Below are 16,455 nucleotides of genomic sequence, written 5' to 3' on the forward strand. Positions count from 1 at the left end.
CAGTGTGGCAAATGAGAGAAAGCCCATTCAATTCCTATCGGTTTCCTCTCATTTGCCACTCAGGAATCGCTAGTGCAGCTTTATAAAAGAAGCCCAAAATGTCCTTAGGGTTTTACCTAGCAGTATCATTGGTATTTACAAGAATAATCATTAGAGGGTAGTAGAGAATCTGATGGATTTCAGTAACTTTTCCATGATATCACAGATGTGAGCTCCCAGCAGGCAGAACACCTTTGTAATCAAAGATCTGATGAGAGATGGGACCTTCTGTCCCACGTAAAAGGAGTCATCAACAATAGTCCATTTTCTGTACAGCATATCCTTCAAAGTGTTCTGCTTCCCTGTTCTATCTTATAAATTGGATTTTCCTTCCTTGATTCAATAAATATTGATTCTTTAGTATTAGGATACATGGTTTGGCAAAACAAACATAATTTGATAGGGAAGAAATGGTGGTGTACCTATACTACTAGAAGTTACATAGTAAATGACAAAAGATAAAGACCTATGATGGTCTTTCCACTTTCATCCACTGAAGAACTAATATCTTGCTTCTCCTTTATCATGGTCATCAAGGTTACATGTATAAATATCCTATCAATAAACTCTGCCTAGTCACCTGCACTTGCAGCTCAATTACCCATGGATTTTAAGGCTTAGTATAATGAATATGCATGAGATAGATTTGTGTACTATGGGTCGCCAATCTATATAAATGTATCTTAAGCATATTCATTGTGATAATCCTGAAAATCTGACTGGCTAGGTGTACCTTCAGGAGAGGTTTGAGAATCACTGCTGTAGAGATAACTAACCCAAACATATTGGCACTTGCAAATGCTTCCGCACAGCTGATGTCAGACTTCTGTGTCATCTGTAATAAACTCGTATTGAGTGCTTATTACAAGTCTTTATTCTGATTTCTGATTTACTTCCTTTATGATTTTAAGGATAACATCCCACTATTTGCTTACTCCAGTCCTTTGTAATGATTTTATCTGCCAATCAGTGCATTGCATCTGTGTTGTCTTTAAAAGTAGGTTGTATAATGAATGGCCTCTTCTTTCTTTTTGATTGCAGATAATCACAATCTTGGCAAACATGTCTGTTCTGGAACAATCTGCTTCTGAAATCATCCAAGAAAATGGTATATTTGATATTAAAACATTTACTTTTATAGATATGGAGGCATAGGTGCCAGCTCTGTGGCTGTTGTGGGTTCTTGAGCATCCCCAATATTGAACAGGCTCCTTTACTGTGAACAGGGAGCAAGCACTCGTATTGTGTTTTTCACCTCCAATCAGCTTGAAAAGTTGGATCCTATGTCTGGTGGGGTAATTTTATGATAGGGGGTCTATTTAAGGCAAGATAGGCCTTGATGTGCTCTTGCACATATTTTTATGTGCTCTGAAAAAAATTAAGGCAGCAAGTTAATCACAGTTAACTATGAGATTAATGCATTAATCATCAATCACAATTTTAAAAATTAATTGTGGTTAAAGAATTTAATCACACTGCAGCATCTCCTGTCTCCTCCAAAAGTCTCTTCTGCTCTCTTCCACTCTTGTCCTTGGCAAGATACAGTATCTTTCTCTCCAACCAGGATTCAACATAACCCCCAAGCAGTGGCAGTGGTGCACATGTGCTGCCTGTGGTCTGCTCCAAAGCTTTCCCTCTTGCCCGTTCTACTTCCTCTGATATCTTTTCCTGTTTTGCATAGGCGGATGGGTCAGAGGGAAAACGTTGGACCTGGCCACAGGCAGCCACTGCCAGGGACCAATAAAAGACCACCTTGAAGGAAGACTGAGGGGAAAGGAGGATTGAGAGAGGGCAATTGCTGAACCCTGAGTGGGGGGAATGGAGTGAGCTGCAGACCTGTAAGCAGAACTGGAGGTGTCACCAATAGAAGCTATTGCCAAAGCAGTAAGGTTCAGCAGCCACGGAAAGAACTTTGTATTGCTCACCATCAAGTTTGTGTTGCTACTCATGAGGGTAGAGGGAGGGAGGGTGAGGCGCTGATCAATAGGAGGGAGGGAGAGAGAAAGAAAGAAAGAAAGAAAGAAAGAAAGAAAGAAAGAAAGAAAGAAAGAAAGAGATAATGGACGACCTAGGGGAAGAGGAAAGGAAGGGAAGGGAGAGAAAGGGAGATATGCTGGATCTGGGACATGGGTGTGTGTGTGTGTTTGGGGGGGAGGAGATTATCAGTCCTAGGGAAGGGAAGGAGGATGGGATTTGATATACTGTCTTTCTGCAGTTACAATCAAAGCGGTTTGCATATTATATACAGGTACTTATTTTGTACCTGGGGCAATGGAGATTTAAATGATTTGCCCAGAGTCACAAGGAGCTGCAATGGGAAATAAATAAATAGATAGATAATTGAACAAACTTTAATTGTGCAATAAATCGTAATTACAAATTTTAATCAAAATGCAGCCCTAAAAAATTTAAATATGTAAATGCATCATATAAGGGCAGTTCTATAAACTGGGTGCTCACATTTACATGCACATCCCCTCCAGTTTTCCTTCAAGGTGGTCTTCTGTTGGTCCCTGGCAGTGGCTGCCTGTAGCCAGGTCCAAAGCTTTCCCTCTGACCCATTCTGCCCACCCAAAACCATGAAGTGATATCAGAGGAGGCAGAATGGGCCAGAGGGAAAACTTTGGAGCAGACCGCAGGCAGCATATGTGCACCACTGACACTGCTGGGGATAAACAGAAGACTATTTTTAAGATAGGCTGACATGTGGGGGGTGATGTTGTGGAAGAGAGCAGAAGAGACGTTTGGAGGAAACAAGAGATGCTGCACTGTGACTAAATTCTTTAACCACGATTAATTTTGTTAATAGTGATTAATGATTAATCGCATAGTTAACTGTGATTAACTTGCAGCCTTAATTTTTTGCACAGCACATAGAAATATGTGCAAGAGCACATCAAGGCCCAAAGTTGTGCACGCAGTTCTAAAATACAGTAAGTTATGCACATAGCTTAATTTGCTAATTAGCATTAAATTGGTGATAAATGTTTATGTACCTGTTTGGGCCTGTTGATATTTAAGGCGTTTATGGTTCTAAGATGGATGATCCTGCCACATAAACTTCTATTTCTCTATGTAGTTTAGAACAGGCTCTTGTGTCAGCAGAGAGGACCAGATTCTATTTAAGGCTCCTGAAAAATTGGCGCTGAAAAATTTTATGCTTAGGCGTAATCTATAAACTGCACCTAGATTTAGGTGTGGTTTGTAGACTACACCTAAGTGGATTTATAGAATACGCCTAGTGGCCATACCAGCACCTAACTCTAGGCGCATCTATTTATGACAAAGAAATCTTGGTGTAAATATTAGTGCCTAAGTTAGAAGCAGATCAGGTGTATTCTATAAACCTGCACATACATTTTTGGAACACCCACAAACTGCTCATTCAACACCCACAGCCATGCTCCATTTTTGGCAACGCACATTAGAATTTACGTGCACAACTGTACAGAACATGCTTAGTGAATAGTGCATATAAATTCTAATTAATGCCAATTAGTGCTGATAATTGATTGTTTATGTCTTACTATTGGTGCTGATTAGCTAATAGGAGCCAACTTTTCAAAATGATTGAGGGTGCTGAATGAACGCAACCCAATATTCTTCCTCCACCTGCCATCACCAAAAATAGTCTTAGACTACATTCACCTTTCTTTTTTTTTTTTTTTAATATATTTTATTGTAACATTCAGATAAAACAATTAACAACAGAGGAATACCAAATCGAAAATGAATGGTGTGCAAAATGAGTCTGCTGTCTAAGTAGTTGCAGGGTACAAGTGTAAAAACTTGCGCCACAGCATTTCGTATCATCAGCTGTGGGAGACAGTGAGACTGCTGTGCTGATAGGTCCTAAGTTCAAAACAGACTATTTCCCTCATATTGACTAACCATAGCTGCAGATAGTAGTGGTGAATCTTCTGTCACCCAAAGGGACAGAATCAATTTCTTGATGAGCGAAAGAGCATTATAAAGGAAGTGGCACTGCGAGGCCAAGAGGATTTGCTCCACCAAGTGTTCAACAGTAACGAACAGTTTTAACTGTGAATATAGCTTAGAAAATTACTCTCTTCCTATATTCTAGCATGGAAATGCATATTTTTTTAATTGATAAAAATAAACAGTAGCATTTTAAATGCTCTTTTCTTAAATAAAAAAAAAAAACCTTGTCCAATTTTCTAGAGTGTACAACGACGACTACGTTGAATTTTCAACACGCAATCCGAGTAAACATGGAGAAATTTTGTTTAGGCAACAATCCATGATTATAATTTTTTAAACTATGAATAGACCAAGTAGAAAAATCACATTTACTTGTTATTTTAGTACTGATAACTGATATATTTACAGTCCAAAGGAAGCAGCATGTAAGAAGAGTAAAAAGAAATAAAATATGTATACAAGTTTAGTGAGGCTGAATATGTGTGCCTGCCTGTCCTGACGACATCATCAGTATTAAACACAAGAACATTAAAATCTATATCTATCTACATAGTAACATAGTAGATGACGGCAGAAAAAGACCTGCACGGTCCATCCAGTCTGTCCAACAAGATAACTCATATGTGCTACTTTTTGTGTATACCCTACTTTGATTTGTACCTGTGCTCTTCAGGGCACAGACCGTATAAGTCTGCCCAGCACTATCCCCGCCTCCCAACCATCTATCTATCTATCTATCTATCTATCTATCTATCTATCTATCTATCTATCTATCTAATATATAGTCATCATCAAGGACAAGGTGGGTGCTACTGCTTACTTCTTAGGTGAGTGAAACCACCACGGGTGACTGCGCTGCTGACTCCACCAAATGAGACGTGAGTTCCTTCCACTTCCCACTGCTGTGACCCACCCTTGTGGATGAAGGAAGTTACCTATGAAGGGGGGCAGGCCACAGGAGAGAGAAGTTCTGGTATCAATGGCAGCCAATGTACTAGCTAAAGCAGACAGCAGAGGGAGAGAGAGAGAATCAGTGTCCGTCTGTCGACAGCGTCGCAGTCAGCACAGGAGAGAGAGGGGGGGCCAGAGGGTGACAGGAGCGGAGCACCGCCACCGAGTGCCAAAGATAATGCATCGTGTCAGTGTTGTGGTTGGGTCACCACAGGAGAGAGAGGCGCCGCACCGGCACATCATGTGGTAGGTTGCCCCTGGCTTCGGGTCCCAAAATATTGGGGGTGCTTGAGTTGGCGCCTATGGATTAGCTTGTTAACCAATTAGGTTATGCACATTGTTATGGAATACGCTTTGATTTACATGCAGAAATCTCAGTGCAATATATAGAATCCGGGGGATAATGTTCTACAATGCTTACGGAGCTTTGAGATATCCTGACTTCTGATTTCTACATCCTTTCTACAATCTGCCTCTTTCTCTCTTTTGAGCTTTGGTATTCAGTGCAGCTCTGATGCCTTTATTCTGTGGTCCTTTTTCTCAGCAGCAGTAAAAAGTGGCCTTATGCAGGTTTTTCCCACATGCTAAGGCCATTTTTACCACAGCTGTAAAATGGCCAGTTTTCTGTTTTGTTTTGATTTTTTGCATTAATGACCGTTCGCTAATTATTATTATTAGCACACTAGTGGAACCCAGCCCGTTTCCTCAACAATGAAACAGGCCCTAGAAAGGCTCTCTTGTAAGCGATTTTTTGCCTCTCCCCTGCCCTCCCCTCCATGTCCAGCGATTCTTCCCTTCCCTCCCCTCCCCTCCCATCCCATTCCATCTCCTCCCCTCCATTTCCAGCGATTCTCCTGTCCCCTGCCCTCCCATCCATGTCCCGCGATTCTGCTCTGCCCTGCCCTCCCCTCAATGTGCCACGATTCTCTCTTCCTTTGTACCTCATCGTTTTCTGGCTGGCCTGGCTGGCATCCCTTCCGTTGGCAACATCCTGACGTCAGCTCGCCTCCAGCATTCCCTCCCCTTTCACTGTTTTGCCCTCTGACATCATTACATTTTGATGCGAGGGCGGGGCAGTGAGGGGGAATGGAACGCTGGAGGCTGGCTGACGTCATATGTGGTTCCTTTGCACAAGAGTGGAAGTAAGGAGGAGGTTGGGAATTACAGACCTGTCAGTCTGACCTCGGTGGTGAGTAAACTAATGGAAACCCTTCTAAAGAGGAGGATTGTGAGATTTCTTGAACTACATGGAATGCAGGACCCGAGGCAGGTCGTGTCAGACATATCTAACTGTCTTCTTCGACTGGGTGACCAAACAGTTGGATGTGAGAGGGGCGCTTGATGTGGTTTACTTGGATTTCAGCAAAGCCTTTGACATGGTTCCACACAGGCGACTGATAAATAAATTGAGTGCCTTCGGTATGGGACCTAGAGTAACTGATTGGGTTAAAAATTGGTTGAATGGAAGGAGACAGAGGGTAGTGGTAAATGGAGCTTGCTCTGAAGAAAAGGATGTCGTCAGTGGAGTACCACAGGGATCGGTCCTAGGGCCGGCTCTTTTTAACGTCTTTGTGAGCGATATTGCGGAAGGGCTGTCTGGTAAGGTTTGTCTCTTTGCGGATGATACTAAACTCTGCAACAGGGTGGACACCCTGGAGGGTGTGAATGACATGAGGAAGGACCTAGTGAAGCTAGAAGAATGGACCAATATTTGGCAACTAAGGTTTAATCCCAAAAAATGCAGGGTCATGTACTTGGGTCGCAAAAATCCGAGGGAACAGTATAGTATAGGGGGTGAAGTGCTTCAGTGTATGAAGGAAGAGCGGGACTGGGGGGTGATTGTGTCTGATGACCTTAAAGCTTCCAAACAGGTAGAAAAAGCGACAGTCAAAGCCAGAAGGATGCTTGGGTGCATAAAGAGAGGTATGACCAGCAGGAAAAAGGAGGTGATTGTGCCATTGTATAAGTCTCTAGTCAGGCCCCATTTATAGTACTGCGTGCACCAAAGGAAAGATATAAACAGGATGGAGTCGGTCCAGAGGGCGGCTATGAAATTAGTAAGCGGTCTTGAATGCAAAAATGATAGGGATAGGCTTATGAACCTCAACATGTATACGCTGGAAGAGAGGAGGGAAAGAGGAGACATGATAGAAACGTTTAAAATATCTCAAGGGCATTTATGTACAGGAAGAGAGCCTTTTTCAAACGAAGAAGAGCTGGAATGGGGGCATATGACAAAGTTAAGAGGGAATAGGCTTAGGAGTAACCTAAGGAAGTACTATTTCACAGAAAGGGTGGTGGAGGCGTGGAATGGCCTCCCGGTGGAGGTGGTGGAGGTGGTGGAGTCTAGGACTGTTCCAGAATTTAAAAAGGCATGGGATAAGCATGTGGGATCGCTTAGGAACAGGAAGAATTAGGGGCTACAGAGGATGGGAAGACTGGATGGGTCATATGGTCTTTATCTGCCGTCATGTTTCTATGTTTCTATGTCATGAGATGTTATGAACCCAGGCAGCCAGACAGCGATGGAACGTTGGAGGTGCAAATTATTATATCGGATGAGCACTTACTGTCACTGTTCCCTCTAAGCTGAGCGGGAGTCCCCCACCTGCAGGGTTGACTTTAAAAAGGTATTACAGATGATGGTATTTAGTAGTTTAGATTACTGTAGTGTGATTTATCTTGGCTTACCAGGATTTTGTTATCAGGCTCTTCAGGTGGTTGTGAATTAGCCGTAGAACTGTTATTGGGCCTTTCCAGGTCTGAACATATAACCCCTCATGTGAAGTGATTGAAGTGGTTGCCAGTGTGATGGAGGATATTTTATAAATTGTTGGTGCCCCTGCTCACACTGTATTCCTGTGCTAATGTAAATATGCTAACTGATTAACACAGGAACGCCCACCAACTGTCTGCCCCCCTGACACACACCCTCAAAAAATTATTTTTTAGTATACAGTTAGCCAGTGGCGTAGCAAGGGGGGCTGCCACCTGGGGCGGTTCGCCATTGCACCCCCCCCCCCGGGTGCAGGACGATGACATCCCCCCCCGACCCAGTGCTTACCCTGAACTCTGTCTAAGCTCCCGCACCCTACCTTTAAAAAAGCTCAAAAACCGAGGCGAGGTGCAGCGCCTCGCGCCTGCAAGTAAAAGAAGTATGGATGGATCGTCTCATCGTCGATCGGGCCTTCCCTCACTCTGTCTGTCCCGCCCTTGCGAAAATAGGAAGTTGCGTCAGCGGAGGGCAGGACAGACAGAGTGAGGGAAGGCTCGATCAACGATGAGACGATCCATCCATACTTCCTTTACTTGCAGGCGCGAGGCGCTGCGCCTCGCCTCAGTTTCTGAGCTTTTTTAAAGGTAGGGTGTGGAAGCTTAGACGGAGTTCAGGGTAGGCACTGGGTCGGGGGGGGGGTGTCATCGTGGTGCACCCGGGGGGGGGGAGCTGGCAAGAAGCACCCCCCTTGAGCTCACACCCGGGGCGGACCGCCCCTCCCGCCCCCCCTTGCTATGACAGTGCAGTTAGCACATGCACATTTGGCAGTTACTGCAGGACAGTTGAGTGTGTCCCACGGTACACAATTTTAAGCTGCGTTAGGCACACAATAGCGCCTAATGCAGCTTAGTGAAAGGGCTCCTTAAGTAGCAAAGTTTCTACATATATGTGCAAACCCCTTAGTGATGCTTCTCTTTTTTGAGCATATTTTTTCTAAAATAGTTTGTATGTTATTTTCTGAAATATCTAGCTGGATAAAAAGAAGGTGCGATTGTCCCACAGGTACTTTGCACCCATGACTAATTTCAGAGCAAAATCACATACCTACTTACTTACTTACTAACTTATTTACTTACTTATTTATTTAGTAAGTCCCACCTAGACTCCAACTATATGTACCACTACCTATAAAATATTCACTATGCAAGATATATGCATATTTACAGAAGTGTGCGTAAGCAGAATTTTGACATTTATGTGCTTATGTTTGCACATTATTCTAATGTTTTACAAATGTAATTGGTGTGCAAGTGTTAGCATGTAGTTTAAAGAATTACTCCTGGAATGTCTATAGAGAAAAACTGCACTGGCTCCCAATCAAAGAATGTGTCGTTTTTAAAATTTGCACCTGGGTTCATAAAATCATCTTCAGCGAAGCCCCGGGATACATGACAGACCTCACAGACCTGCCAACTAGAAACACAATAAGATCAGCATGAACATACCTAAATCTTCATTACCCAAGCAGCAAAGGACTCAAATACAAATTAACGTATGCATCCAGCTTCTCCTACTTAAGCGCACAACTATGGAATGCACTGCCAAAAGTAGTAAAAACAATGTACAACCACCTAAATTTCCGGAAAGAACTAAAAACACACCTGTTCAGAAAAGCATATCCCACTGACCCAACATAAAAGCCTGACTACCTGCAACACAACAAAACCAAAGATCGGAACAGACACATCTCAATTTCCCTTTTCCTCCATAAATTCCCCATTATACCTACCTCACATGAACCCAATCCTACCACATTAACACCTTTTATTTGTTCATACCGGAACTGGCGAACACCACAACGGTATTATGTAAGCCACTCTGAGCCTGCAAATAGGTGGGAAAATGTGGGATACAAATGTAACAAATAAATAAATATGCAGATCATGTGCAAGTTGATGCACTATTTTCTATGCATTTGCTTTTCATGTGCCCTTTTCCACATGTAAGACATAGTTAACACGTGCAAATGGGTCTCAGATGGGGGAGTGGTAGCATTCGGGAAGGCTTTTCCCCCCGTGATAATGAGAAAGGGCAGGCCTGGAGCCCAGATAAGACAGAGCCACATAACGGTTGCAGGTAAAGACAAATAGCATTTATTAAAGCTGTTAGGTCAGGGGTCCTGTTCTATTCACAGCAAGGAGAAAAAGACAACATAAAACTAGTCTGTAAATATAACAATGTCCTCGTGGGGCCTGCTTCTGCAGGGCCACTTTGTACGTTACTGCCTCTCAGCACAGCAGCACACTTTATTTGTCCCTGACCTAGATTCTCAAATTTACCAGTGTAGTCTCTAGCAATTACTCAGGGTAAAGATACAAAATCTGCCAGGGTCTGACTGTAGCAGTTACAATTCACACATAAACATAGGTGTCAAAATGGGGGGAGCCACGGGTGCCATAGCACCCCTGAAAATCTGAGGGAGCAGGAGGCGTGCAACAGGCTCTCCCCACTCCACCTAATACCCCCCTGCCGCGGCCACCACTGCCGCTGCTGCTGTTTCATCAGTGGCGGCAAAAACAGAGCAAAGGATCATGAGGCCGCAGTGTTCCTGCTCAGGGCTGCTGATCCCGCCGTCCTCTGACTTAATTTCCTGTTCTGATAAGCCGTGAGCAGGAACAGTGCGGCCCCATGATCTTTTGCTCTGTTTTTGCCACCACTGCTGAAACAGCAGCAGCAGCAGCAGCAGCAGCTGTGGTGGCTGCAAAAGAGGGGTATTGGGTGGGACTGGGGAGAGCCTGGTTCGCCAGTGGCAGTGAGAGTGTCTGGTGGGGGGTTAAGAGAGGATGTTGGGGGCCTGAGAAAAGGGAACTGGATGGAGAATGGAAGGGAGGAGAGATGGAACAGATGCTGGATGAAGAAGAGGAGGGCCAGAGGTTGCCTTGATGAGGGGTATAGAGGGGCCAGATGCTGGATGGAAGGGGAGAAAGAGGTGGCAGATGATGGATGTAGGGTGAAGAGGAGGGCCAAACGCTGAATGAGGGGGGAGAGGTAGCAGACACTTTATATAGTGGGGAGAGGAGGGACAGACACTGGATGAGGGGGGAGAGTGGGTACAGATGTCAGATGAAAGAGGGAGAGAGGTGGCAGACGCTGATATAGGAGGGAGATAGACCTGACACGGGCCGTGTTTCGGCGCACTGGCGCCTGCCTCAGGGGTCAGCTAATCCTGATCAAAATATTGTAGGTGGTACTGTCACAGTGTAGCACCTTTGATGTGGAATGGAGTCTCAATTGCTCCGAGAGCCTAATCAGCATGGACAACGCTGTCAGTCTAAAAAACCCGCTGTAATACACCAAAAAAACTGAGCATAAATCATAATTTTATATATTATAGATATTTTTAGCATTAAAAATTTCTCACACAGAAATTTTTTTACACACTTTTGTTTTGATAATATACTTTCTTTGGTTTCTTTAATATTTTTCAGTTAAAATTTAATGCCAAGAATTGCAGAGTGATGCACTTGGGGTGCAGAAACCCAAAAGAGAGATACCGAATAGGAGGGGAGAGATTAGTAAGCTTAACTCAGGAGAGAGACCTTGGGGTGTTGGTGTCTGAGGATCTAAAGGTGAAGAAACAATGTGACAAGGCGATGGCTGTAGCCAGAAGGATGCTAGGCTGCATAGAGAGGGGCATAACCAGCAGAAGAAAGGAGGTGTTGATGCCCCTTTACAAGTAGTTGGTGAGGCCCCACTTGGAGTATTGTGTTCAGAGTTTTGGAGGCCGTATCTTGCTAAAGATATAAAAAGACTGGAAGCGGTGCAAAGATAAGCTACAAAAATGGTATGGGATTTGCGTTGTAAACTGTACAAGGAGAGACTTGCTGACCCGAACATGTATACCTTGGAGGAAAGGAGAAACAGGGGTGACATGATACAGACGTTCAAATATTTGAAAGGTATTAATCTGCAAATTAACCTTTTTCGGAGACGGGAAGGCGGTAGAACTAGAGGACATGAATTGAGGTTGAAGGGGGGCAGACTCAGGACTAATGTCAGGAAGTATTTTTTTCACAGAGAGGGTGGTGGATATGTGGAATGCCCTCCCGCGGGAGGTGGTGGAGATGAAAATGGTAATGGAATTCAATCATGCATGGGATAAACACAAAGGAATCCTGTTTAGAAGGAATGGTTCAGTGGAATTTTAGCAGAGATTGGGTGGTGACGCCGGTAATTGGGAAACAAAATGGGCGCACTTTTAAGGTCTATGCCAGTGATGGCGAACCTTTCAGAGACCGAGTGCCCAAACAGCAACCCAAAATCTAATTATTTATTGCAAAGTGCCAACAGGGCAATTTAACCTGAATAATATTATGGGCGGGGTCACCACATGACTCCACCCCTATGATAGCCACACCCATTACACCAGCCATGGCGCATATAAACAGACATCATTGAAAGTATTATACTAGTATAGGAGAAAAAAATAACTTGATATTTTTTCATTATAAATCATTTCTGTAAGCTGTTACAGCTCCAGTATACCCAGTGCAAAATAAGACAGCAGATGTAAATTCTCAAATTGGACATATTCCAAACACTAAAATGAAAATAAAATGATTTTTTTCTACCTTTGTTGTCTGGTGATTTTGTTTTTCTATCCATATTGGTCCTTGTCTCTGATTCTGCTGCTCTCTATCTGTTCTCTTAACTCCGTTTCCAGGGCTTCCCTCCCTTCCAGCACCAGATCTCCCACCCACCCTCCCACCCGGCATCAGGCACCCCTCCCTCCCTCCCACCAAGCACCAGGCAGCACCCCTCCCTTCCTCCCACCAAGCATCAGGCAGCATCCCTCCCTTCCTCCCACCCAGCACCAGGCACCCCTCCCTCCCACCCACTCAGCAACAGGCCTCCCACCCAGCACCAGGCCGGCCTCCCTCCCAGCACCAGGGCCCCCCCTCCGAAATTTAAAAGTCATACTTGGTCGAGGTTAAGGCGGCGTCGGCAGCGGCAGTGAAAAGCGCTGGCTCGGCACGCCTTCAGCCTTCCCTTCTGTCTCTCAAACGCTGGTCCCGCCCTCATTTCCTGTTTCTGCAAGGGAGGGGGGCCCTGGTGCTCGGAGGGAGGGAGGGCGGGCGACCTGGTGCTCAGGCGGCCTGGCGCTGGGTGGGTGGGAGGGAGGCCTGATGCAGGTATGACTTTTAATCAGAGGGGGACTGGAACTGGCTGAGGCGACAGCATACGTGCCAACAGAGAGGGCTCTGCATGCCCTTTTCTGGCACACGTGCCATAGGTTCGCCATCACTGGTCTATGCCCTGATTGTGACTGAATAGATAGGGATGGGCTGGAGTGTACATTTTAAGGGGCTTTGACGATAGCTTCAGAACTCTTTACAAGAACAGTGCTGGGCAGACTTCTATGGTCTGTGCCCTGAGAAAGGCAAGTACAAATCAAACTTGGGTATACATATAAAGTATCACATACCATGTAAATGAGTTTATCTTGTTGGGCAGACTGGATGGACTGTACAGGTCTTTATCTGCTGTCATTTACTATGCTACTATGATCAAAGAAAATGCATTTAAAGTATTGAGTAGATGGTATTACACACCAGACAGGATAAGGGCTCTGTTCCCTGGTTCCACAGACCTATGCTGGAGGTGTGGATTGGAAGCGGGCACTTTTTTCCATGTCTGGTGGTTATGCAGTCAGCTCCAGGGGTTCTGGCAGGGAATTACACAAAGTTTGTCCTCAACTCTTGATATATTGTTTCCCTGTGATCCTAAATGGTGTTTGCTTGGCTGGGGTAATCGAAGAGGACTGAAATGGCAGTATCATCTCAAACGCCTATTTTTGGCGGCAGCAAAGACTGTTATAGCTGCTCACTGGAAACAGGACAGAGGGCCTTCCTTACTGAGTTGGCTCTCGAAATTGAAATTGCTGGGAGAACTGGAGAAATTAACAGTTCATCGACTGGGGCGGTATGACCCTACTGTTGATGAATGGACACACTTGGATTGGTTGCTGAAGGGCATTTAAGCAGACTTGGGGGTGGGTGGACTTAGGGTTAGTTGTGCCTTGGGAGAGTTGTTATGAGGTTTTTTTAGTCAGAAAGGGGTGTGCTACTCCAAAGGAATCACAGAGTGCTCTGAACTTGCTCCTTAGGCACAGGGAGGGGGTACAGGGGGCGGGTACGAGGGGGTCTAGTTTTGTATTTGGAGGATCACTTTCTGTTTAATACCAGTTAATTGTTGTGTGATCCACAAAATTTTGTAATGATTAAACTTCAATAAAAATTTAATGTTAAATAAATACATAAATACAGAAAATGGAAATAAGGTGATATCTTTATTGGACTAATTTTAATACATTTTTGACTAATGTTTGGAGACCAAACCCTTCTTTCTCAAGTCAGAACAGAATACCATAACAGCAGTATACTGTCCTGACCTGAGGAAGGAGGTTTTGGCCTTTGAAAGCTAATTGAAAAATGTATTTAGTCCAATAAAATGATATCATCATATTTTCCATTTTTTGTTTTATTTGTATTTTTTAACCTATAGTATAGTGATTGAAATATGTCAGTTTTTGACATTTGTATCTGCTGTCTTTATATTTGCACAGTACAGGGAGACATTCATCACTTTTTCTCTTTCTCTGGAGTTGCACTGCGGCTTTTTGGGAATTCAGTTTAATATTTGCCTACATACTTTTATATTATGATGGGGGGCTCAAAGGTAGGGAAGGATGCTGGATGCCATGGGAGGGGGGTGAGAACGGGATATTAGGTGAGATGCTGGAGCTGGGGGCAGAGCATGGGTGGAGCTGAGTGCGGAGCATAGGCAGGGCTAGGGGCGGAGTTTGGCTCCCCAAACAAAATGGTGTTCCGCTGCCTCTTCACAAAAGTGTTGGAGATGTATGCTGTGGGGTGTTGCTGCTTCCCTCTGGGCCTCCTTAACCTAGCTATGGCCTTAGCTTATGCTTATATACTTCTTGGACCATGCTCTCCTGGTTCCACTCCTCCTGTGTCACTTTCCTCCTGGGCAGAACTATAAGTTTTAAGGTGGCTCTGACACTGTGTGGGAGTGCTATCAAAGGAGAAGAGCAACTTTCTGTAGACTCCCTCAGATCCCTCTTAGATCCTAATATTTTTAAATGAACAAAGCGAGCCACATTTTGTTTGATTTTCTTTTATTCCATTTTAATAAGGAATTGGAGCTAAAGCATATCCCTATCAGTTAGGTGTGCCAAGGATGAATCATATTCAAGAGTATGCCCTGAGCCATAGTCTTCCCTCTTCACAATTAGCATTGCTCCGGTTGGCTGAATGTGTAAATTTGATTTTGAGTTTTTTGTATGGTGGCTCGAAATTGTGGAATTTTCCATATGATTGATTTTTATTGTTTTTATTACTATAATTTTTATATTTTATATTAGGTGGTTTCTAGGCAAACAAGGGCATCACGATAAATACATTTTAGAACTCCAGCAGTGGAACCTTCAGTCGTTTTGACTGTAGAGGAAAACTGGCAGAGGAAGAAGCAGTAGAGAAGAAGCTCTGATCACCGATTCCTCCTGCTGACTGGAGGACATTGCACAGGGGGTGGGCAGAATAGACAGATCCTCTGTGGGCAGCCATGACCCTGGTAGTCCCCCTAAAAGCTCTACTTTCTTTCGACTGCTGATCTATTAGGGCAAAATTCTGCCTTGGGAGCCATTGAATTGACACATCTGAGAGGGCCCCTCCTGCATATTTGGGCTCTAGTTTGCCTATGCTTTAATCATGCCCTGTGTGTGCCTTCAGGATTGTGTTGGAAACTCCTGGTACTTATCTGTACTGTGTTTACGGAGCAGAGGTGCACTCCTGGCCATGGAGAATTAAGAACAAGTCTTGTTTTCTGGATGACCACAGTGAATATTCATGAAAAATATTTGCATACATTTAATTGAAGAAGATTAATATGCATACCTTGGCTTGGCAAATTCTAAAAACCAGATCCGTCTGTGGTGTTCCATGTCTGAAGTTATCCAATCCCCATATAGGAAAGTTAACTACTTATTTTTCTTTTTGCTTGTTCCAAGGTGTGCAGGTGCTGGTGGAAATGTTGTTTGAGAAGTCATCGTCGAGGAGCCCAGGGGAAGTTGCTGCCTGTGAGAGAGTTCAGCAGAAGTCTGCAGTGACTCTAGCACGACTTAGCCGAGACCCTGAAGTTGCCCATGCAGCCATAAAGCTCAGTTGTAAGATTTTAATCTGCTAACAAAATTGACAAATTAACTAGTGATCACCCTCCTATCTCACTTTATGGCAGGTAATGGGTTTATAAACTGGCTGTTTAGTTTTTTGTTCAGGAGTAACACAGGGTCCAACAACTATAATATGACCAATTACTTTGTGTGTTTGCAACATCATAAATGCACCAGTTGTGGAGAAAAATATTTAATTAAAAAAAGTTATGCTGTTAATGGTACTTCAGACACGGTCATCTCAATCATATCATACTGACAGGTTCCAACATTCTATGATTTATCAGGTTTTTTTTCCAAGACAGGCTGATCTGGTTTTGGGTGTATCCCATTTCATTCATGGACAAAGTCTTACTTTTCTTAGGGAAATCTAAACTACAAACCTATTTAGCCAGCCTGACAAAAATGAGGACTGTTCTGAAAAAAGAAAAACTGAAGCCAGCTGACAATCTTAGCAAACATTATCACTGGCTTTACTTTCCCAACCAATGCAAAAGGAGTCCTTCTAGCCCAACTCACAGAATTCATCAAATTACACAGATGGAGGTATTCGAGAACAAGT

At 43.9% G+C, this 16,455-nt stretch overlaps 1 protein-coding gene across 5 annotated transcripts in view; it reads left to right on the forward strand.

Annotated features, from left to right (window-relative positions):
- INSC (INSC spindle orientation adaptor protein) overlaps positions 1-16,455 on the forward strand; it is a 314,937-nt gene that overhangs the window by 275,221 nt on the left and 23,261 nt on the right. For all 5 annotated transcript variants that reach the window (XM_030201048.1, XM_030201053.1, XM_030201051.1 and 2 more), the window contains exons 10-11: positions 1,081-1,147; positions 15,732-15,887. In XM_030201048.1, the coding sequence (XP_030056908.1) occupies positions 1,081-1,147; positions 15,732-15,887 (223 nt within the window). The remainder of the gene's footprint in view (positions 1-1,080; positions 1,148-15,731; positions 15,888-16,455) is intronic.

Source organism: Microcaecilia unicolor, chromosome 4 (assembly GCF_901765095.1).
Source record: "Microcaecilia unicolor chromosome 4, aMicUni1.1, whole genome shotgun sequence".
Lineage (NCBI taxonomy): Eukaryota > Metazoa > Chordata > Amphibia > Gymnophiona > Siphonopidae > Microcaecilia > Microcaecilia unicolor.